The 24519-nt window shown below is 43.0% G+C and overlaps 1 protein-coding gene across 3 annotated transcripts in view; it reads right to left on the reverse strand.

Moving 5' to 3' along the window:
• The window catches only part of LOC124254195 (acidic leucine-rich nuclear phosphoprotein 32 family member B-like), a 30688-nt gene extending 9803 nt beyond the window's left edge, over positions 1-20885 (reverse strand). For 2 of the 3 annotated variants that reach the window (XM_046688081.1, XM_046688080.1), the window contains exons 1-4: positions 4643-4798; positions 1675-1827; positions 508-627; positions 51-207 (exon numbers count right to left, since the gene is read on the reverse strand). In XM_046688081.1, coding sequence (XP_046544037.1) covers positions 51-207; positions 508-627; positions 1675-1827; positions 4643-4696 — 484 coding nt within the window. In that variant the 5' untranslated portion in view covers positions 4697-4798. Of the gene's footprint in view, positions 1-50; positions 208-507; positions 628-1674; positions 1828-4642; positions 4799-14202; positions 14337-20585 lie in introns of those variants that run through there. The other variant, XM_046688082.1, reaches the window with a different exon arrangement.
• Positions 20886-24519: the final 3634 nt, after the last annotated feature.

A 24519-nucleotide genomic window follows, 5' to 3' on the forward strand; every position in this document is an offset into this window, starting at 1 on the left:
GCAAAAGTAATCAACACAACAATTTCGTTATTTATGAGATGCCCACTCACTATCGTCGTCTTCCTCTTCAGCTTCATTGTCTTCCCGATCAAACCCGTCCAGATATGTGATTTGTTCCAGAATTTCAAAGACTTTCACTCTGTACTCTTCATGATTTGTTACTTCGCAATTGAAAAGATCCAAACTTTTCAAATTTTTTAAACTTTTCTGCAACAGAAAATAGACAACATACAAACAAGCCTTCACAACAAGAACAAATGGATTCCATTTATTTGGAGCTCATCAACAATGAAATGTTGTGTAACATTAAGTTTCGCATTTAATATAGTTATGTTCCTATATATAACCTTCCAGTTTTACGTTCACTGACTTCAAAGCTAATATCATTAATTGTACAGTTATTATGTCCTTGAAATTATCAAAATGAACAGAACATGTTTACAGTGATGAACAGTAACTCCACCACCACCTCGTACATATCAACCTTGAACTTGCTGCTGCACTCACCAAGGCTTCCAAATCGGAAAAATCTTTGATTTTGTTTCCGCTTAAACTAAGCTGTGACAGCTTTGCGCAACCTTTAAGTTTTTCTAATCCTCCTGATATTCTGTTGTCACTCAGTTCGAGCTGCAACACAAAAAACAATAAATAAGCGAAAGAATCTGATGAACAAAATTCACTGTAACAATAAAAGCTGTAAATAAAATCTGCAGTGAAATCATCGAATCTGGATCAGACAATCCAATGAACAGCATGAGCATTGATCTACATAGTCGGGATACAATGACATGTATCAACCAAGTCAGCGAGTCTGACCACTCGATCCTGATAGTCACCTCTTACGACAAGCATGAAGATCAGTTCTCAGAGCTCGATTTAGTGCTTTGTTACTTGCACTGGTGCAACCCGATATTACAAAGTGCAACCTAGTTATTAGTCTAACTTGCACCAGGCGCAAGTCAATATTTGAGTGGGTAAACCTCTGAATAAAACATCGAAATAATTCAATAGCATATTTCTGATATTACATATTGCAATAAAAACAGTGCAACTGGAATTTGACGGGTGCAACTAGGTATTTATCTTAGGTTGCACCTGGTGCAAGTAGGTTAACATCTCTTAAATTGAGCCATGGTTCTAACCTGGATCTTTACGGGTTCATAACACTGAGGACCAATACTATTCCTATACATGTGTGATCACTAGGGCTGTAACGAATACACTATGTTGCGAATATGATACGTATCACGAATATTAGGTAATGAATACGAATAATTATTCATGAATACAATATTGTAGTTAAATGATTGATGCACAATATTGAATGCCAATGTTGACAGTGTTAATTTGTCTCAGCAATAACCAGTCATCTCATGACACTCAAATTTTGTATGTAATAGTTATAGTTGACAGTAACATGTCCACCCTTGGCAAACTAACATGACTTGCGCGCTACTACAAGGATAGTACATATTGCATTCTTGCATATCTCGTTTTGTAAAAGGACATAGGGTTCAAGTAAAACACACTCCCTTATAAAAATTGTAAATATTCATGAATATTCGGTTCTTATGACCACGAATAACGAATTGAATTCATGAAGGGCTACGGTTCGATTCACCGAATATGCGAGTGAATCATTACAGCCTTAGTGATCACAGTTTAATGTTTTACCTTTCTTAGGCAAGGCAGCTCCGGGAATTGTTCTAGGGAACTAATGTTCGAGTTGATCATGCTGAGTGACTCTAAGGCTGTGAAGTTGGACGTCAACACCTCGAGTTCATCGTCACAATTTATTCTGCAGTTGTCGAGATTCAGCTCCATCACCTGAAACAATTGTTGTCATATTAGTACTGAATAGTGTTGGGATGGTTAAAATCTCATAATTGATGATTGGTTCATTACAACCGATCAATCATCGAAAATAATTGGTTAGCGTCATTTATTAAATTTTGTTAATGCACATAAAAATAAGGAAAAAACATGTAGTTCTTTTGGCAAAATTTCACATCTTTAAAGGATGACTAGTATGTATGTTAGGAACATAAATTTCTTGGAGCCTTTAAGATAAATTCAATCATGACTTGAAGCGAGCTTGTAGTGCTTACAAAATGTAACAGACAAAACCAACCATGTGAAAAATATTGTTAATGAAAACAAGTGTTCCAAAATTGGTTGTGTTCGATTATGAGAAATTATGATCGATTGCTTGGTCGTTTAGTCACTACGACCAATCTTCGATTATTTCAACTAATCGGACCACCACTAGTACTGAAGCACAAAGTTAATGAACGCCATTGTGGCCTCTTACGATGAGATCCAATGCATGTTTGATAAAAAACACATGAGGATGAATGCAAGAGCATCTTGAGAAAATAGTCCCGATCTTGTGGCTTTAACTTCAGTCGATATCAAAATAATGAAAAATCATTTTAAAATGTTCCATGTCCACATAAATTAATGTTGACTATTACTACATGATCTGGGAGCGGTGGGGTAGTCTAGTGGTTAAAACGTTGGCTCGTCACGCCGAAACCCGGGTTCAAATACCCACATGGGTACAATGAGTGAAGCCCAGTTCTGGTGTCCCCCGCCGTGATATTGCTAAAAGCGGCGTAAAACCAAACTCAGTCAGTCCGTACTACATGATCTCATTGAAACAAACAAAACTGTACTTAATAAATGTTACTGAAGTCTCAAAGTAATATTTGCCAACTTCTTACAGTAATTGCTGGAAAACCACCTACAGTACTTTCAAGGACTGAAATAACAACTGGCATGTTATGGCTTTAAATGCAAACAACGGAATTGTTTTTCTTCAGGAACTTACAGATTAATATCAGTTACCAAATTTTAATTTGTCAGTTGTCTAAAAATCGGACATTTACGAATGAGCATTCAAGCAATAGTTATGGGGAGTATTCTGAAACAGTAACCAAACATGACCTGATAAAACTTTGCACTAAACTGCGAAGAAATATTGTAACCATTGTCTTAGTGTGCACTGCAACAATGACTACGTAATTACGATTGTGCTACATGTTTTTGAAATAATTGCAGAATTACTCGTCTTGGGATTGCACCGTTGACATAAATTATGCACACACTGGGCGTTTATCACGTGATAGCGAAGTCACGTGACAGGACTTGCCATGTTGCAAGGCAGAAATCTCATAAAACGGCGTTTCTGTTGAAAATTATCATCGAGTGTCATACCATTTTTAATAAAGAACCAGAAACACAATCGTGACACGTAAATGTGAGTGGCTGGATCCCGGAACGGGAGTAAATAAAAGTCTGTCAACGAAACTTTCATTCAAGCGCCAGATTGACAGAAGTTTGAAGCACCTCGTGAAAAGCGATCGAATGGCTTGAGGTTCCAAACAATGGAAATGGTGCTTTAATGATGACATCACGAAGGGAAATGACGATGGAAATAAGGACAGTGCCTAACAAATTTCAACAATCGTGACACTATTGAACTGGGCAGTGAATGGCACAAGCCACCTTCGACAAGCCTGCGCGTGGCTAGGTCTATTATCTAGGTCATCGAACGCACTGCGCTATTAACTAACGGGACAAGATTTAGTGTCTTGTCGGACATGAAAACAACCACATAGTAACAAATCAGTCCTAAACAGTGAAATCTAGTTGTTTGGCTGCCTTTATTTAGCTAATAACGCCCGTTTTCATTTGTACAATTCAACATGGCGGCATCACGCCTTTTCCGCCAAGCTCACAGCGAGGGAATGACGATAGCGAACAAGACTGATCTCCCTTGCAACGAGCCCGGCACGGCGCTCTGCTGGGCCGATCGAGTCTCAGTGTTGATGGAATATACACGGGGTGGCAGAAAACAAACACCGATGTCTAGATGCTTTTTAATTAGAAATAGTGTGTGATCATGCTTCCAAAATGGCAGCAAGTCAAAGTCACGCAAGACTGCAAAGCAGAACTTGATAAACAGACAATATTATCATGTAGCCAACCTACAGAAAACATTATGAATGTTTTGTTTACAATTTCAAAGTAGAAAATAAAGCCGGGCCACAACCAAATCTTGCTATAAAATATACCCCCCCTGGATATTTTCGAGTTGAACATAACGGGGAACCCATTTCTTTGGCTTGCTTCTAAAGCTGTTGAACAAAACTTCGTCTACACCGAACGACCACGTCCTAAGCCTACCTGCGTCAACAATATCAAAACACAAACACTCTTCACAAAAGTATCTAGTTATTCTTAAAAACCCTTTAGCAGCACTGTGAAGTTTGTTCTACTCAGAAAACCGGACTGGCTGTCGAGGAGCTACAACACTGCATTCACATTGAGAAATGGCGCCATATTTGAGCTTTCATGAGTGACAACGAAATCTTCTAGCTACACTACATTACGAATAGCGAGGTCCCTAGATCGCTCAAAAGGAATCTGGACATCGGATTTCAGACTGGATAGCATTTGAATTATGCCCATAATCCAGGTTTTCAATAAATTTAAGCAGATTTACAGGACTGGGAAATCTAGCACGCACGAAGAAATGGAGACCACATGCTCTCAGTTTGAGAAAGACACCGACGATACCGCGGCTAGGCTTTACCACGCTAGACGGTAGACAATGGAGTACAATAAATGTCAGTACTACCTGATCGGGCTTCTTTCCCCGCATCTCCAACTCGAGCCTCTTGTCAATTTTCATGTTTGTGTGTAGAATCTCAGTAATGGTGGAAACAACGATATGCTGCCTCCTTGCTGAAGAGACTGTAGACAAATGGCTTCAATGCGCGCGATCAGCTCAATGGTAGACAGGGGGCCTTTTTATTGGCTGCCGGCAAAGCCTCGTACACGTGAAAGAATATGAATATTCATTAACCGGCCTTCAAAATGACCAATCACTGCACAGTATGGCTCTGACGTCATATATTTGCCGAACTTTGGGACAAACTGGAGTAGAAAATTTACGCTAAACGCCCGATAGCTTTTGATAGTATTGCAGTGAAAATTTCGCAAACGCTAATGTAATCAATACGGATGTCAAAGGAGGTAACACAATATTTACAACTAAAGCGATGACACTATGCAACATTAGTTCAATAAATTTTATGCTCATGACAGTTAAAATATTACGCCTTTCCGTGGAGACTTTGAAAAGTTAAAAAGTAACACCCTTTCCAATCTGTTGAATTCATGTGAAAACCGATATCGAACATGGTTACCGGTAGGTATTTGTGGCGGATTGATTTTGTTTGCTTGTTGTTTTGTTTGGTTTTGGTTTTCTTTATTCTGCTTTTGTTTGGTTGTCTTCATCGGGAGTAAATTAACAAAGAAACATAACAACTATAATAATTCTGAAAGTTAATTCATCCTAAAGTCCGCCATACTACCATGTTCAGTGATAAACACTGTTTCTTTAAACGGTGGCGGTCGACTGTTTATGGAAAAGACATTAAACTGAATGTACGTCTCCCAATCTCATAAAATGAGTGTGAAATTAATGGATAGTGATTAAGGGGTGATGAAATGGAATTCAACATCGCGTGAACGTATATATCGACATGCATGCATGTACATGGCTGCTTGTACAAATCCGGACTGTGTCGGCTTAACAGTGTTACCCTACTAAGATACCACATGATGTAACATGAGTGAGTGAGTTTAGTTTTACGCCGCTTTTAGACATATTCCAGCTATATCACGGCGGGGGACACCAGGAATTGGCTTCTGACATTGTACCCATGTCGAGAATTGAACCCGGGTCTTCGGCGTGACGAGCGAACGCTTTCACCACTAGGCTACCCCAACGCACCTCACCAGATATGGGCTTCAGACATTTTACCCATGTCGGGAATCGAACCCGGGTCTTCGGCGTGACGAACGAACGCTTTAACCACTAGGCTACCCCCCACCGCCCCGGTTTAACATGAATATCCCACTCAAACACATAATACTTCAGCAGACCCTGAGTGAGTGAGTGAGTTTAGTTTTACGCCGCACTCAGTAATATTCCAGCTTCATGGCGGCGGTCTGTAAATAATCGAGTCTGGACCAGACAATCCAGTCATCAACAGCATGAGCATCGATCTGCGCAATTGGGAGCCGATGACATGTGTCAACCAAGTCAGAGAGTCTGACCACCCGATCCCGTTAGTCGCCTCTTACGGCAATCATAGTCGCCTTTTGTGGCAAGCATGGGTTGCTGAAGACCCATTCTACCCCGGATCTTCACGGGTCCAGACCCTGAGCAAGCCATTCCTTATATTAACCCGCAGGGCGATGGGGTAGCCTAGTGGTTAAAGCGTTGGCTCGTCACGCCGAAGACCCGGGTTCGAATCCCCACATGGGTACAATGTGTGAAGCCCATTTCTGGTGTCCCCCGCCGTGATGTTGCTGGAATATTGCTAAAAGCGGCGTAAATCCGAAACTTAGTCAGTCAGTCAGTCTTAACCCGCAATGCCGAGCGCCAATCAGTGAGTGGAAGTGAGTGAAAGCTTTTTTACGCCGCATCATCAGTTTGGCAGCTATTTGCGGCCCCGAGCGCCAGACAAGAAATCAACCAACATGAGGGTACTGGTCGTTTTCTTTCCCTCCCGAGCGCCAGGCAAGAAAACAACAAGTCCCTTTTTCTTTCCATGCCCTTTTGGTTTGACTAGGCCGGGGATCGAACTACAAACCTTCGGCTCTACGGGCAAACACTCTATCATCTTTGTCTCACCGGTCCGTGATGATAGAATTCGCGATATGGAGGTTAGGTGAGTGAGTGAGTTGTGTTTTACGCCGCTTTTAGCAATATTCCAGCAATATCACGGCGGGGGACACGAGAAATGGGCTTCACACATTGTGCCCATGTGGGAAACCGAACCTGGGTTTTCGGTGACGAGCGCTTTAACCACTAGGCTACCCCACCGCCCCTATGGAGGCAAGGTGCATACGTATATACGTATACAATGGTGATGAAGAAAGAGGTAGGTGATGTTCGGCTCCGCAGCCACACTACGTCAGCTACATCACGAGCACCTGTCAAACCAGCACTGACCAACATCATCGGTCTGCGATTCCAGGTAATCGAGCCTGTCCGCCCGATATTCTGTGGGTTGAACACGGTGGCGACTTATTCATGAAACTGGTATGAATAAGGTATGAAAGTGCGGTCTGCAATATTCTATATAGCGTGTCCTAGAAATACTCGAGTCATGGCCCCGAGATACTTTACACATTGGTCACGACACAATTCCCAATGTTCATGACATATATTAGACAAACAAGAGACATCGTCTGCCCTGCATTCTCCTTTCCTGGCAAACACTGGATATACAGGGGACATCGTCTGTCGTGAATTTTCCACTCTCCAAACAAACATTGGATATACAGAGGACCTCGTCTGCCCTGAATTCTCCACTCTCCTGGCAAACACTGGATATACAGAGGACATCGTCTGTCCTGAATTCTCCACTCCTGACAAACACTGGATATACAGAGGACATCGTCTGTCCTGAATTCTCCTCTCCTGACAAACATTGGATATACAGAGGACATCGTCTGTCCTGAATTCTCCTCTCCTGACAAACACTGGATATACAGGGGACATCGTCTGTCCTGAATTATACTCCACTGTCCTGAATTCTCCTCTCCTGACAAACACTGGATATACAGAGGACATCGTCTGTCCTGAATTCTCCTCTCCTGGCAAACACTGGATATACAGGGGACATCGTCTGTCCTGAATTCTCCTCCTGACAAACACTGGATATACAGGGGACATCGTCTGCCCTGAATTCTCCTCTCCTGACAAACACTGGATATACAGGGGACATCGTCTGTCCTGAATTCCTCCTCCTGACAAACACTGGATATACAGGGGACATCGTCTGTCCTGAATTCTCCTCTCCTGACAAACACTGGATATACAGGGGACATCGTCAGCCCTGAATTCTCCTCTCCTGACAAACACTGGATATACAGGGGACATCGTCTGTCCTGAATTCTCCTCTCCTGGCAAACACTGGATATACAGGGGACATCGTCTGTCCTGAATTCTCCTCTCCTGGCAAACACTGGATATACAGGGGACATCGTCTGTCCTGAATTCTCCTCTCCTGACAAACACTGGATATACAGGGGACATCGTCTGTCCTGAATTCTCCTCTCCTGACAAACACTGGATATACAGGGGACATCGTCTGTCCTGAATTCTCCTCTCCTGGCAAACACTGGATATACAGGGGACATCGTCTGTCCTGAATTCTCCACTCCTGGCAAACACTGGATATACAGGGGACATCGTCTGCCCTGAATTCTCCACTCCTGGCAAACACTGGATATACAGAGGACATCGTCTGTCCTCAATTCTCCTCTCCTGACAAACACTGGTTATACAGAGGACATCGTCTGTCCTGAATTCTCCTCTCCTGACAAACACTGGATATACAGGGGACATCGTCAGCCCTGAATTCTCCTCTCCTGACAAACACTGGATATACAGGGGACATCGTCTGTCCTGAATTCTCCACTCCTGACAAACACTGGATATACAGGGGACATCGTCAGCCCTGAATTCTCCTCTCCTGACAAACACTGGATATACAGAGGACATCGTCTGTCCTGAATTCTCCACTCTCCTGACAAACATTGGATATACAGAGGACATCGTCTGTCCTGAATTCTCCACTCTCCTGACAAACATTGGATATACAGGGGACATCGTCTGTCCTGAATTCTCCACTCCTGGCAAACACTGGATATACAGAGGACATCGTCTGTCCTGAATTCTCCTCTCCTGACAAACACTGGTTATACAGAGGACATCGTCTGTCCTGAATTCTCCTCTCCTGACAAACACTGGTTATACAGAGGACATCGTCTGTCCTGAATTCTCCACTCCTGACAAACAATGGATATACAGGGGACATCGTCTGTCCTGAATTCTCCTCTCCTGACAAACACTGGATATACAGAGGACATCGTCTGTCCTGAATTCTCCACTCTCCTGACAAACATTGGATATACAGAGGACATCGTCTGTCCTGAATTCTCCACTCCTGACAAACATTGGATATACAGAGGACATCGTCTGTCCTGAATTCTCCACTCTCCTGACAAACATTGGATATACAGAGGACCTCGTCCGTCCTGAATTCTCCACTCCTGACAAACATTGGATATACAGAGGACATCGTCTGTCCTGAATTCTCCACTCTCCTGACAAACACTGGATATACAGAGGACCTCGTCCGTCCTGAATTCTCCACTCTCCCAACAAACATTGGATATACAGAGGACCTCGTCTGTCCTGAATTCTCCACTCTCCCAACAAACACTGGATATACAGAGGACTTCGTCTGTCCTGAATTCTCCACAAACATGGGATATATACGGGTCTTCGTCTACCTCGAATTCCCTATAAATTTCAGAAACATGTGGTACGTGGGGGCCTGGATTGTTTTTATTTCCCCACACGTCTCACAAATATTGGGTATAAAGGGGGCAACGCCAGAGTGAGTGAGCATATATTACGCCGCTTTTGGCAATATTCCAGCATATCACGGCGCGTGACACCTATACCATCAAATCACCACGTGCCTGTATCAACTGACCATCCAATCACCACGTGACTGTATCAACTGACCATCCAATCACCACGCGCCTGTATCAACTGACCATCCAATCACCACGCGCCTGGATCAACTAACCATCCAATCACCATGAGATAATATTAACTGATCACCTAATCATAATTTCACTGCATCTAATTACCACCCAATCCCCATGTGAATGCATGAACTTATCACCCCGTATCAACTGCCTACCCAATCACAATTTCACTGTATTAACTGACAATTCTAATCCCCATACGAATGTATCAACTGACCAATCAATCCACGTGTGAATGTATCAACAGACCATCCAATCACCATCTGACTGTATCAACTGACTATCCAATCCACGTGTGACTGTATCAACTGACCATCCAATCACCATGTGAATGTATCAACTGACTATCCAATGACCATGTGAATGTATCAACTGACCATCCAATCACCATGTGAATGTATCAACTGACTATCCAATCACCATGTGAATGTATCAACTGACCATCCAATCACCATCTGACTGTATTAACTGACTATCCAATCGCCACCTGAATGTATCAACTGACTATCCAATCCACGTGTGAATGTATCAACTGACCATCCAATCGCCACCTGAATGTATCAACTGACCATCCAATCACCATGTGAATGTATCAACAGACCATCAAATCACCATGTGAATGTATCAACTGACCATCCAATGACCATGTGAATGTATCAACTGACCATCCAATGACCATCTGACTGTATCAACTGACTATCCAATCACCATGTGAATGTATCAACTGACCATCCAATCACCATCTGACTGTATTAACTGACTATCCAATCGCCACCTGAATGTATCAACTGACTATCCAATCCACGTGTGAATGTATCAACAGACCATCCAATCGCCACCTGAATGTATCAACTGACCATCCAATCACCATGTGAATGTATCAACAGACCATCAAATCACCATGTGAATGTATCAACTGACCATCCAATGACCATGTGAATGTATCAACTGACCATCCAATGACCATCTGACTGTATCAACTGACCATCCAATCCCCATGTGAATGTATCAACTGACCATCCAATGACCATGTGAATGTATCAACTGACTATCCAATCACCATGTGAATGTATCAACTGACCATCCAATCACCATGTGAATGTATCAACTGACTATCCAATCACCATGTGAATGTATCAACTGACTATCCAATCACCATGTGAATGTATCAACTGACCATCCAATGACCATCTGACTGTATCAACTGACCATCCAATCACCATGTGAATGTATCAACTGACCATCCAATGACCTTGTGAATGTATCAACTGACTATCCATGGACCATGTGAATGTATCAACTGACCATCCAATCACCATGTGAATGTATCAACTGACCATCCAATGACCTTGTGAATGTATCAACTGACTATCCATGGACCATGTGAATGTATCAACTGACCATCCAATCACCATGTGAATGTATCAACTGACCATCCAATCACCGTGTGAATGTATCAACTGACCATCCAATGACCATGTGAATGTATCAACTGACTATCCAATCACCATGTGAATGTATCAACTGACTATCCAATCACCATTTGACTGAATCGACTGACCATCCAATCACCAATTGACTGTATCAACTGACCATCCAATCACCACGTGAATGCATCAATTGATCACCCAATCACCACGTGAAAATGTCAGGTGACCATCCTTTTTAAATATCCAAAAAGTAATAAAAACATCATTGCGTTGGGGGGTTTTCCTCCAAAAGATACGGCTATCGAAATACAACGAAAAACAAAACAATCCCCCTGCCTTGCGAGGAAACTTTGACACAAACATAAATGACTACCCACAAAGTAACTAGTGTGTTCCACTGCCACTGATCAGGAAACTCGAGACTCGGGATTGACGCGTCAACGATGGCTTCGATTTACATACGGGGATCAACAGTTCGGCAAATACTCAAAGCGAGACGGATAGCGCTCAGCACGTTCAACTGATGGACTCGTTCCTGACCACTGCCTCAGAAATACCGATTTAAACATGACACGGCTAACACAGATACATTGCAATTTCTATTAATCTCCAACATATTCATATGCATCAGAGGATCGCTAAAAATGAATATTGAAGAAATAATTAATAATACACATGCAATATATGTAGGTGTAGATGTGTATTTGTCACGTGGTTTAGTAATTATCCTGTTTCTGACATGAGGTGAGTGAGTGAGAGAGGACCCGTCTCGGGAATCGAACCCGGGCCTTGAGTAACTGCTTTAACCACTGACCTATACCACCGATACAACTCGTGAAGATCCGGGTTAGTACTGATCTTCAGTAACCCATGCGTGTCGTAAGAGGCGACTAACGGGATCGGGTGATCAGGCTCTCTGACTTGGTTGACACATGTCATCGTATCCCATTGCGTACATCGATGCTCACGCTGTTGATCACTGGATTGTCTGATCTAGACTCGATTATTAATAGGCGCGGCCATATAGCTGGAATAGCTGGAGTGCGGCGTTAAACAACAACAACAACAAAAAAAAGACCGATACCGAGAAATAGTACAGGATACATCGAGAAAACAGACACTGTCACGATTTCAATTGTTTAAATGCAGTAGACTTCTCCCATTTAAGGATTTCCTCAATCTTGAATTTTACGCTTATTTCGAACTAAGCATACGGTCCAAAACGCCTCCTTCTATAAGAATCGTATATTTTGTACATACATCTCGAACTTCAGGATTCAGTCACACGATATGACGAACACAGACTCGTTCGCTGGTAAGAACGATATTTCTAACGATTCATGTCTCCAACAACCGACACACTGCATGAGAGAGTCTAGTTTAGATTAACGCCGCTTTTAGAAATATTCTAACAATATCAACAATAGTCCAACAATATCAACAATATTCCAACAATAATACATCAGAAATGGGCTTCACACATTGTACCCTTGTGGGGAATCGAATCCGGATCTCTGACGTGACAAGCGAACGCTTTAACCTCTCGGTTACCCCACTAGGCTATAGACAAAGCCCGTATCAAAGGTGTACGACAAAACTAAGTGTCTTTGTATAAATACAGCAGACAACACCGTTGTGTCGAAGTTAAAGGGACCTATGTAAATACATCGAGTTATCCGGTGTTCGTCACAACCAAAATGGTCATTGAAGAGAGTGAGTGGGTTGGGTTTTACGCCGCTTTTAGCAATATTCCAGCAATATCGCGGCGGGGGTACCAGAAATGGGCTTCACACATTGTACCCATGTTGGGAATCGAACCCGGGCCTTCGGCGTAACGAGCTAACGCTTTAACCACAAGGCAACCCCACCGCCCCGTCAATAAAAGGATCACGCAGGGATAAAGCATTAACTTCGGGACAATCGTAAGTTCGACACATCAAAGTTCGACACAACTTTGTTTGATAATACATAATTTTCTCGTATTTCAATACAGCACTCCTTGCTGTTTATTACTCTCCAACATAAACTGATAGAAACTGCCTACGAAGTGTGATGACTCTCAGCTTTCCGCGAGTCAAGCAAGGTCTAATACCATTGTGCCAGAGTTAATAGCATTGTGACGTCATAACTGTAACCATTATGACGTCATGAGTCTAGCGGTATTACACTAGTGTAATATTGCAGTAAAGATATTACACTGCAGTATCTTCCACGGGCGAGTAATAAATGGAGGATACTAAACGACCTTCCGTGTAATACCGGAGCCCAAGTGATCTTGCATACCAGTTAACGAGTTAATGATTTGGTATCAAACGAGCGAAAGCGAGTTTGATACCTAATCTTTTACGAGTTTAATAAAGATGGTATTTCACGGAAGCGAGTTTAGTATTCTGTTTATTACTCTCCAACATAAAGAAACTGCCTTCAGTGTGATGACTCTGAGCTTTCCGCGAGTCAAGCAAGGCCTAATGCCATTGTGACAGAGGTATCAGCATTGTGACGTCAGAACTGTGACACATTATGACGTCATACGTCTAGCGGTATTACACTAGTGTAATATTGCCGCAAAAATATTACACTGCAGTATATTCCACGGTCGAGTAATAATACATAATTTTCTCGTATTTCAATACAGCACTCCTGACCACTGTTATACAATATGCATATCTACAGAAATTGCGGCTCAAACTGAAGCGGGGCGGTGAGGTAGCCTAGTGGTTAAAGCGCCCGCTCGTCAGGCTGAAGACCCGGATTCGATTCCCACATTTCTGGCGTCCCCGCCTTGATATTGCTGGAATGTTGCTAAAAGCGGCGTAAAACCATACTCACTCACTAACTCTAGCTGTTTAATACAGTAGTATTCTGTGTAAGCATTTTGTCGATCGGGGAACGAAACAGAACCCTATACCTATCAATTGATAATGATATTAAACTATACGACTCTATGACGTATCCGGAAGAAAAGAAAAACATGTTTTAATAGTTCTAAAACAAATTGCGATCTGTACATTTGCTTAGGGGAAACGTTCCTAACAAAGACCCATTTCTGCAAATTCTCTCAGTATATGCAAAACGTGAGATGTTTCGCATTCATTATATAGGATTAGTACTGGAGGCTTGGTATTACCTTATGTTTCCATAACAACGAACATTCGGAACTTCCTCAGTTGTTTTTGCTGCCACGTATAGCCGAAGACATCTGAGTGGTGAAGCTGGCAATACGAGGTGTGGCCGGCGATGCGAGACATCACGGTGTCGGAACTGAAACACAAGAACCAGGAAGTAAACATATGGATACATTTCACCAGCATGGTCTTGCTTTACATGGTCTTGCCTTAATGCGTGGACCGATACTCACGATATCAGTCACTGGAATGTCTGGTCTAGACTTGATTACGTTCAGATCGACTGACTGATTGACTGAGTTTGGTTTTACGCCGCTTTTAGCAATATTCCAGCAACATCACGGCGGGGGACACCAGAAATGGGCTTCACACATTGTACCCATGTGGGGATTCGAACCCGGGTCTTCGGCGTGACGAGCCAACACTTGAACCACTAGGCTAAACCACCACTTCAGCGCTAAAGAAGAAACAAACGCCACCACTCAGTGAGTGAGGGAGTGAATGTTGCTTAACGCCGCATGCAGCAACTATCTCCGGCGACTTCGACGACGACAGCGGGCTGTGAGCGGGGAGGCGTTCAGTTTGTTTGTTTAACGCTGCACACAGCAATATTCCAGATATATGGCGGCGGTTTGTAAATATTCGAGTCTGGACCAGACAATCCTGTGATCAACAGCATGAGCATCAACCTACGCAACTTGGATACGATGACACGTATCAACCAAGACTGCGAGCCTGACCACCCGATCCCGTTAGTCGCCTCTTACGACAAGCATGGGTTACTGAAGATAAATTCTGAAGCGTGAACCAATCAACGCAACAGAACCTTGGCTCTGGAAATGTAACGTCGTATATTTGTATATAGGGGGGGGGAGATAAAAGTTAAAGCGTTCGTTCCTTTGTCGAGACCCAAGTTCAACGTGTCCACCGCTGTGATACTGCTGGAATATTGATAAAAGCGGTGTAAAGCTATACTCACTCACTTGGGCTGTCAGTAACACAAATACAATACTGTTTTTAAGTGGCACTAAACTGTAATCATTCTCGTACTCATTTACTACAGACGAGTGAGTGAGTTTTAGTTTTACGCCGCAATGAGCAATATCCCAGCTATATGGCGGCGGGCTGTAAATAATCGAGTCTGGGCCAGACAATCCAGTGATCAACAGCATGAGCATCGATTTGCGCAATTGGGAACCGATGACATGTGTCACAGACGAACATTGGACAGTTGGTTGGTTGTTTTGTGCTGCATTCAGCATTATTCCAGCTAAAATGGCGGCAATCTGTAAATAATCGAGTCTGGGCCAGACAATCCAGTAATCAACAGCATGAGCATCGATCGCAACTGGGATACGACGACATGTGTCAACCAGGTCAGCGAGCCTGACCACCCAGTCCCGTTAGTCTCCTCTTACGACAAGCATGGGCTACTGAATTTTAACCCGGATCTTCACGGGTCTTTTCAATTTAATAGTACTTGCAACATTCAATACAGGCATACATTTGAATAATTTGGTAAAAACAGTATTTATTAGAAAAATATATTGAATCTTTCACATGTATGGTTAAGAGTGGATGATGTTTTACGCCGCTGTAGTCGAATCTGCGCCATGCAAACCAGTGGGTGATAACATGAGCAACGGCCTAAGTAACGCGCTGTATCCAGCCGATTCTTTTTGAATCTCCAATCCCAAATATTATTTCATTAATATCCGCAAACTAATATTTTATTTTGTTTATTTTGATAAATGTAGCAAGTGTTAACAATTCATTTCTTAAACTACTATTTTAGCTTATTGGATATTATTTTCTTCTTTTTTTTACCCCATTCAAAAAATTCTTCCAGAAAGCTAACTGTTTACTGATTTAAAAGATTGTTGTATTTCACATTCAAAACATGTTCAAGGATAAGAGAACAGATAAAATCTTATTCCACCGTCCAGCCTTCGCCAACCTCAACCACTGCGACAATATACGCTCTCATGTACGCGGACGTTAAACCGGAGAACGTTCAACACGCGAGGACTGCCTCGAACCGGCTTGAGCTTAGTAAATGCCGAACTCTTGTCATGGGCGGAGCTTCAGTTGGATGTATGTCATGTGACTGCTAAATATAGAAACCGCGTGGTTATATGTTTACAAATTGAGGGAAACGTGGTATTCTTCTTCCGAACATGTTGTCTGCCTATAACAGTGCTTCCCGACTCTCGCAACGCTACATCGACACGACCCGACACTGCGGTTTTCTCGCATATGCAAATTATCTGGGGTAAATCTCGGTGGTGGAGAACAAACCTGTGTACTCCTCAGACAATATTCGACATGTTTTGTTAATTGACATATCTCAATAATTTATGCAAGAGTGACCTAATTAGATGATGAATCTCATGTGAAATATTGTCAATGTTGGAGATTTGTATTTGAAGGTAGCGACCGCCTAAGTAACATTTTCACGACAAGAAACCAGTAAAACTGTAGCTTTGAAACTAAACCTAATTCTTGTAGCTTTCTCGATAATCTGACTAATTATTTCACACATTTTAACAATTAAACTGTATCTTTTTAAACATTCAGAAAACTTTTACACTGCCTACATGCATTTTGCTTGTGACGAACGAGTTGACAATGTATATAGGTTCGTCCATCAAGGACACATGCACGGAATGTTTGGTGGAGGAAGGGCTGGTCTTGAATTGTTTTTCTAAGCCCTTTATACAGTGGTCAGTGAAAGTTTAAACGCTTACATTTGTTAAAGGGGGGTGGGGTGCCCGAGTGGTTAAAGCGTTCCCTCGTCAAGGCCCGGGTTCGATTTCCCCCATGGGTACAATGCGTGGAGACAATTTGTTGTATCCCCTTGCTGTAATATTACTGGAACATTTCTAAAAGCGGCGTAAAACTAAACTCACTCACTCTTCACATTTGTTAACCAATCTCATTACCCTGGCGATTATAGGTCTCGGTCAGCCGATGGAAATTAAGCGTTTTCAGTCAGGTTTTGTTCCATAGACATCCTACATTTAACAGTGAGCCTAGATGTCTTAAACACAACACCACAGTCCCACACAATCCACCCCTCCGGTCTTAAAAAGGATACTGGGATATAGAGGTTGTAGTTTATATCGTCTTTTAAAGTGAGTGAGTTTAGTTTTACGCCGCATTCCGCAATATCCCAGCTATATGGCGGAGGGTCTGTAAATAATCGAGTCTGGACCAGACAATCCAGTGATCGACAGCATGAGCATCGATCTGCGCAATTGGGAACAGATGACATGTGTCAACCATGTCAGCGAAACAGACCACCCGATCCCGTTAGTCGCCTCTTACGACAAGCATAGTCGCCTTTTATGGCTAGCACACGGGTTGCTGAAGACCTATTCTATCCCGGATCTTCACGGGAAAAATATCCATGCTAGTTTTCACCCTCTCCCCACCGCGGGTGGGCAGTCAGTCCGAATGAACACGTGTACATGTAAAAATACGTTTAGAGCGAGTTTTTTTACTGCTCCATATTTTCTAAATGCATTAACAAGACAATAACACTTCCAAACTGAAGTTTTCTATCAAAGTTTCTAAACATGCGTTTTTTAGAGAAGGAGAGAGTGAAAATAGTTTTACGCCGCCTTAAGCAGTATTCAAGCAATATCACTGCTCGGAGTGAGTGAGTGAGTGTGGTTTTACGCCACTTTTAGCAATATTCCAGCAACATTACGTCGGGGGAAACCACAAATGGGGTCCACACGGGCTCCACACATTGTACCATGTGGGGATCGACCAGGGTCTTCGGCGTGACGAGCGAACGCTTTAACCACAAGGCTATTCCACCGCTTCTCCAAGGCTCACACAACTTAGCTTCGAAAACAAGTAGCCGCAAGGGGAATTGAACCCCAGACTCATGGCAGCGACCACTAAGCTATTCCAGCGCTCGTTCTGTTCAGCAAGGCCACATAATTTGTTTTCGGTACAACAACTGTTTTGCGTGGTTCCACTAGCAGAGAATGAGTGAGTGAGTGTTTGAGAGAGTTTCAGCAATATTCCAGCTATCTCACGTCCGGGGACACTAGAAATGGGCTTCACACATTGTACCCATGTGGGAATTCGAACCAGGTTTTCGGCGTGACACGCTTTAACCACTAAGCTACCTCACCGCCCCTAGTAGCAGAGAAGTGAATGTGGGGTGCTGTGTCACTGAGGTTTTCAACAGTATTAGTAATATATGAAATATACCATTAAATAACTTACGTCAGTCAAAAGTAGAAAAGTAAATTGTAAATTGAAAAAGTAAATCTCAAGCAGAATTTCAATTGTTAAAATTTTCACCCTGCCCTAGCCCGTATGTGTTTTCGTTTGGTACGTTGTGGTTGTTTTTGCTTGTCATAATGAATTTATTGTTTCTTAATTTCATTTATGTTAATTTTTATAATTACCATTTGTTTATTTGTATTATTATTGATGTGTTAGGTTTGGCATTTGGAGAGGGGTGGTGGACGTGTGTGTTGGGGTGGGTGGGTGTTGTTGTTTTTCTGTTTGTTCTTATTGTTTTGTTGGGTTATTTTTTAAATATTTATTTTGTTTTTGTTTCTTTTCATTTGTTTATTTTTTTATTTATTTTGGGGGTCTTTTATCTATTTTAATGACGGGGGAGAGGTGGGGGGAAAAAAAAAAAATTGGATATGATCCGTTTTAAATACGGTGCGAATTATGGATGAGAATAAAGGACCCCAGAAACTTAAGCTTGCCGTCGTAGTGGGGGACAGAATAGACCTGTTGATGTGGGTTGGCGCCGTGCGTGTCATCGTACCCTAGTGGTGTAGATAGATAGACACGTAGTGTCTCTGGACGGTCTACACACCGCTGTAGTGTAGCTATAATAGCGCAGAGTGCGGCGTTGAACAAATATAAAAAACGATCTAAGCATTCCCCCGATGTCATCACATCTGTGTAATATGTCCCCGTATCAACAAACCCGCTCCACACCAGACGGATACAGCTCATACTCAACGGACCCTCGTTAATCCAGACGTCCCTACGAGACAACCTTATACCAAACAGAATATTACTCGGTTCTCATGATTTGTTAATAGGGACACTTGTCAATCCGCATGATGTTTATAGGTTTGGTCCGTCGGGACGTAAGAGTTACCTGACCTTGATATATCATACCATAAGTAAACTGGCGTTATTCATGATGGTACAGGGGCGGATCCAGGAATTTCCACAGAGAGAGAGAGAGAGAGAGAGAGAGAGTGTGAGAGAGAGAGAGAGAGAGAGAGTGTGTGTGTGTGTGTGGGTGTTTCAAACCCACTGAACCCCTCCTCGGCTCCGCCAATGCAAAACATTAACTTCAATGTGGTCTTAAGTCATTTTCAGGGGTTGGGAGGTTCAAACCCCACCCCCACCCCATCCCGATCCGCCAATGTGGTAGTTCCAGGTTAGGTGTGTGTGTGTGGTTTCACATAGGCTTCAGACTTACGTAGTGGAGATCTAAGGAACCTGTAGTTCAGGGTGGTGTTAGTGTAACGTGGAGAGGGAGGGAGAATGAGGGTGGGGAGTGTTCTTAGTTTCGTTAGGTGGTGTGCTTCACAATAGGCGAGAGAGAGAGCGGGGGAGAGGAAATTTGCTTCCTTAAGTGGTGTACTTCAAATGAGGGGATTGATTTCAACAGATTGAGGCAGTTGAGCGAGAGAGAGAGCGAGAGAAAGGAGGAGGAAGAGGGAAGTGTGTGCGACTAGCCATGTGGGGAAGAGCTGGAGGGAGGGGGCGAGGAGGGGTGCCGTCAGGCCTCTGGGCTGGGTAGCACCCCCACTGTTGCTTTCCGATGTTTATAGCTCGTAGAGTACCGTTATTTCATTTCATACTTACCATAACTGTATAAGCATATTTTTTTTTTTTTTTTTTAAACTGTTTTACTTACCATAAATAAGTATTTTATTATTATATGTCATTACTGTGTCCAGTCTCTCACACGTGTCTCACCACGTGACATTGATGGTAAAAATATGTGATCAGTGTTACTTCACTTCTGTGTGCTGAAGGCGCATGCAGTCGCCGTGAAATAGATCTGAGTGCACCCAATAAAGCAATGCCAACGGTTGGATCTCTTTTAAATATGTAAACTTTTCATTGGTAACAAAATTCAAAATGAAATATGTTGTAACTAACAGAACAGATGGCGTGCCTCAGCAAAAGCAGTGATCCCGTTCAATTATCCTCGATAGCAGGTTGAGTGGTTAAATTTGGCGCGAAATGTCACGTGACAGTAACATGTGACGTAGGCAGGAGGACAACAGTGGCGAAAGAGCCTATTCTATATACGGATAAATGGAGACATAACGAGACAACTGGACAGAAAACTGAACAAAATTTGATAGGAAAGAGTTCTTACCTCTTGATGTCGCCACGCTAGGTTTGGGCTCGGTCCAAATAATGGCAATAAACCAAGAAGAGACCTTAGAAAGACTACCTTGTCATTTTTGTCAAGTAATTGCAAAATCTAATCTCATCCTTTCAAAAATTCCAAAAACCAAACAATTAATCCCTAGAATTAAAGCATCTGGTGTTGCGCACAAAACAATCCCCAGCATTTCAAACTCGATCTGCTTCTCAATAAGACCAAGTCTGAGATCAAAGCCTCCCCGCTCGTCTACAACCCCTTTCAATATGGCCGCCGAGATCGACATTCCTTCCAGTATGCAGTTCATAGCTAGATTACTGCCACCCCCCTCTACGGCACATTGCAGTGACGCTAGCTATCCTAGTCGATAGAGAGCACAGGCTTTCGATATGGAAAGCTCTGCTCAGTAAAGCGATTTCAATAGCCGGCTACGAAGCGGCGAGAGAACTTCGCTTCTTCAAGTAGGTCATGCGCCGGGCGCAGACGACACTCCACGCACGAGGCTGATCGGCTGCCATGTTGCTTTTCTTTGTTGCTGTCGTGGAGAGGCGAGAGCGATGCATTCTTCTTAAAAGTACACGGGCATGTAATATGGACACAGTTTGATCATCCAATTATACAAAAACACCCGATTCGAGTCAGTTGTGATAATAATTATAAATACACACCTTGTTATATGACCTCATTGTTAGTGAACGTGTGTGACTGAAATCTGTGGTCATGATACTTTACTGTAAATCAAACTGTATGTATATTTTTGTCGCTTGTCGCGCGCCAGGCTGCTGTAACGTTGTCGTTGATAGTAACACACCACCAGCAAGAGAGTCGCCATTTTAACGCTGGTGAGCGAACGCGCGGGTCGGGTGTGGCGGATTGACCACATTTCAGCTCCATGGCAAATAAGGGCGCGCTATGTTGTCATTTTCAGCATGTAATGGAATCAAACCAGCGTAAAGTATCTATCGTACAGTTCCCCAGCTTCTGTAAGTAAACACTGCTTTGACCCCACAGTTGGTGCAAGCGCCATAATGGATAAAGGGTATGTGCTGCACGTGGTCTTGAGTTAATTGGGACAGGGGGATAACCTATTTAATCCGCCACCCCAAGGATTTTAGTAATTCAGGTGGTAATTACACCTGTTCCTATACAAAGACCTGCCTCATCAAGTTTTAAAAGCAGACGACATGTTAGACGAGCAGACGACTGTTGCCGACTTCCCGCCATTGTGAAAAGCGCTTGTGGGATTTTGTGAAATGGCCGAGCAGAGCACATGAGGAATCGGGCAGTATTACAGATCAATTAATGATGAAGAAATCTGCTAGAGGTATTATGGATGGTTGTGTGGGAAAGCCGGGCCACGGTCGTGGTGACCTCGCCTTCCACAGCATGTAATAACAATGTCCATTGTGGTAGCCCGGGTGTGTGGCGCTTTTGTGTTGGGTGGCAGGCGCCTGGGCCAAACCGTAGCTGTCGTAACGACACCCTGGGTATGCGGCGACGTGGACGTGTCGCAGTTATGATGTAGAGACGGTGTTTGGTTTTTACAACTTGGAGTAAGTGTTTCGCTGTCGAATGTCACTCATTAGCTGGGGAGGTGATGTTTGTTATCCACAAAGACTTAGCAGTGCCGCCATATAGCTGAAATATTGCTGAGTGCGGCGTTAAGCTTAACTCACTCACTGACTTAAGCAGTGGTAAGCTATAGACAGAATGCAACGTTTATATTGCAACTGTGTCAGTGTCTAAATCTGGTTCAACCTGAGTCCGTCATCAACGTGATGGATAAACTTTCAGAATCATAGAGAAACCAATATCTCGATGTAAGCACGTCTTTTCCCATGTATGTTTGTTACGAAACGCGTTAAGACACGTAACATAAGTTGACTCATGGTACAGTCCGTTTGAGTCAGAAACGGACCGATGAATTGCAAATTTTATCATTGTACAAAATTGCCACATAAATATAAATAGTACACATGTTTATCATTTAGTAATACCCAACAGCTTTCTGATATTTGAAAATTTTCCGGACTCCACCAAAAAAAAGTTGTTTAACAAAGTATCATTAAAATTTTGACACAGTTCACTATTTGTTACGAGGGAGGAGTGCAGAGAAAGGGACAGCCAGGTGTGCGAGAAAGGATGGAGATAGCACAGCACAGGTTAATGATTCAATAACTTTGTCGGCACTTGTGCACGTGCTTCTCTAACACCTGGCTGTCCCTTTCTCTGCACTCCTCCCTCGTAACAAATAGTGAACTGTGTCAATATTTTAATGATAGTTTGTTAAACAACTTTTTTATTTTTAGGACATAAATTCTGCAAAAAACCTCACAGAGTTGGTCTGACGTTTAGATTACGATCAGTGTTTCATTGAGTATTTTACGTTTGTTAGTCTTCGAGTTAGCTTGTAATTCATCGGTCCGCTTTTGAGCCAAACGAACTATAGGTTTCGTGTTTAACGCCGCACTTCGCAATATTCCAGCTTAATGGCGGCGGTCTGTAAATACTCGAGTCTGGACCAGAATAGCCAGTGATCAACATCATGAGCATTGATCTACGCAATTGAGACACGATCCTGACCACCCGATCCCATTAGTCGCCTCTTACGACAAACATGGGTTACTAAAGACATTCACGGGTAGACGACTTATGAACAGAGAAGATCAGGTTCTATACCTCACACCACCACGCGACCGCCTCCGTGGTGTAGTGGTTAGAGCGTCCGCCCGGAGGTCGGAAGGTCACGGGTTCGATCCCTGACCGCGTCATACCAAAAGACGTTAAAATATGGTACTTGTTGGTCCCTGCCTGGCGCTCGGCATTAATGGGTACAACAAGGACTGGTCTGCTCGGAGTCAGTATAATGTGTCTGAGTGGGGTATTCATGCTTCACTGCGGCATGGTATCTCAGTGAGCTAGCACTATAAAACCAGCTTCAGTCTGGGCTAGTACAAGCAGTCGCACATACACATACATACGCATGCACGTCATATGAGCGAAATATTCTCAAACACGACGTTCAACCCAATTTCACCTCACCTCTTGGAAAAGTGGCTGTACTGATACTAGTTTCTGTTGCCATCAGGGGCGCTGGGGTAGCCCCGTGGTTGGAGTGTCCGCTCGCCACGTTGAAAACCTGGGTTCGATTCCCCCACATGGGTACAATGTTTGAAGCCCAATTCTGGTGTCCCGATTGGCTATGCGTTATGTGACGTCACAATTGCACGTGCTTCCAGCCCTTGAGGGTGTTCCTGCAACATTTTACTGTTACTATACCCTCGTAAACCTTCACGCGGAAAATCAAAACAAAATGATGATAGCTTGTTAAGTAACGGGTTTTTTCATTTTGGAGACAAACGTTATGAAACTTTTTCCAGAGTTGGTCTGATGCAGTGTTCGAAATAGCCACTGGCCCGTTAGCCCGTGGCTAGTAAAACTCCAGTCGGGCCAGTAAATCTCCAGTCACTGGCCCGACTGGCTAGTGAATTTTCAAGGGGTCATTTTGTAAATACATGTACATCACTCTCTCCGACTTAATACACTTTTAAATCATGCAAGATTTTGGCCTGATACAAATGTTCATCATATTAGCAGCTTAATGACGAAACCCGTGTCTACATTCAAATTTCGGGCCAGTGAATATAAGTTTCTGGGCTAGTAATTTTCAGGCATAGCTAGCCCGTCTGGCTTGCAAATTTTGGAAACTATTTCGCACACTGGTCTGATGTTTTCATTACATTCTGCGTTGAAATGAATGTTTGATCATGAACCAATTTGGAGTTACAGTAGATTGTAATTCAACGGTATCATTTTGACCCACACTACAATATGGAGGACTGATTGCCAACGGGGCACAGAATCGAATGCGTCGCAAACTGTATGATGCACCGATTTCATTTGTTTGTATCTTATTAAAAACGTT

The sequence above is a fragment of the Haliotis rubra genome, unplaced genomic scaffold (assembly GCF_003918875.1).
Source record: "Haliotis rubra isolate DU_JTF1 unplaced genomic scaffold, ASM391887v1 Scf568, whole genome shotgun sequence".
In the NCBI taxonomy this organism is placed as follows: Eukaryota; Metazoa; Mollusca; class Gastropoda; order Lepetellida; family Haliotidae; genus Haliotis; species Haliotis rubra.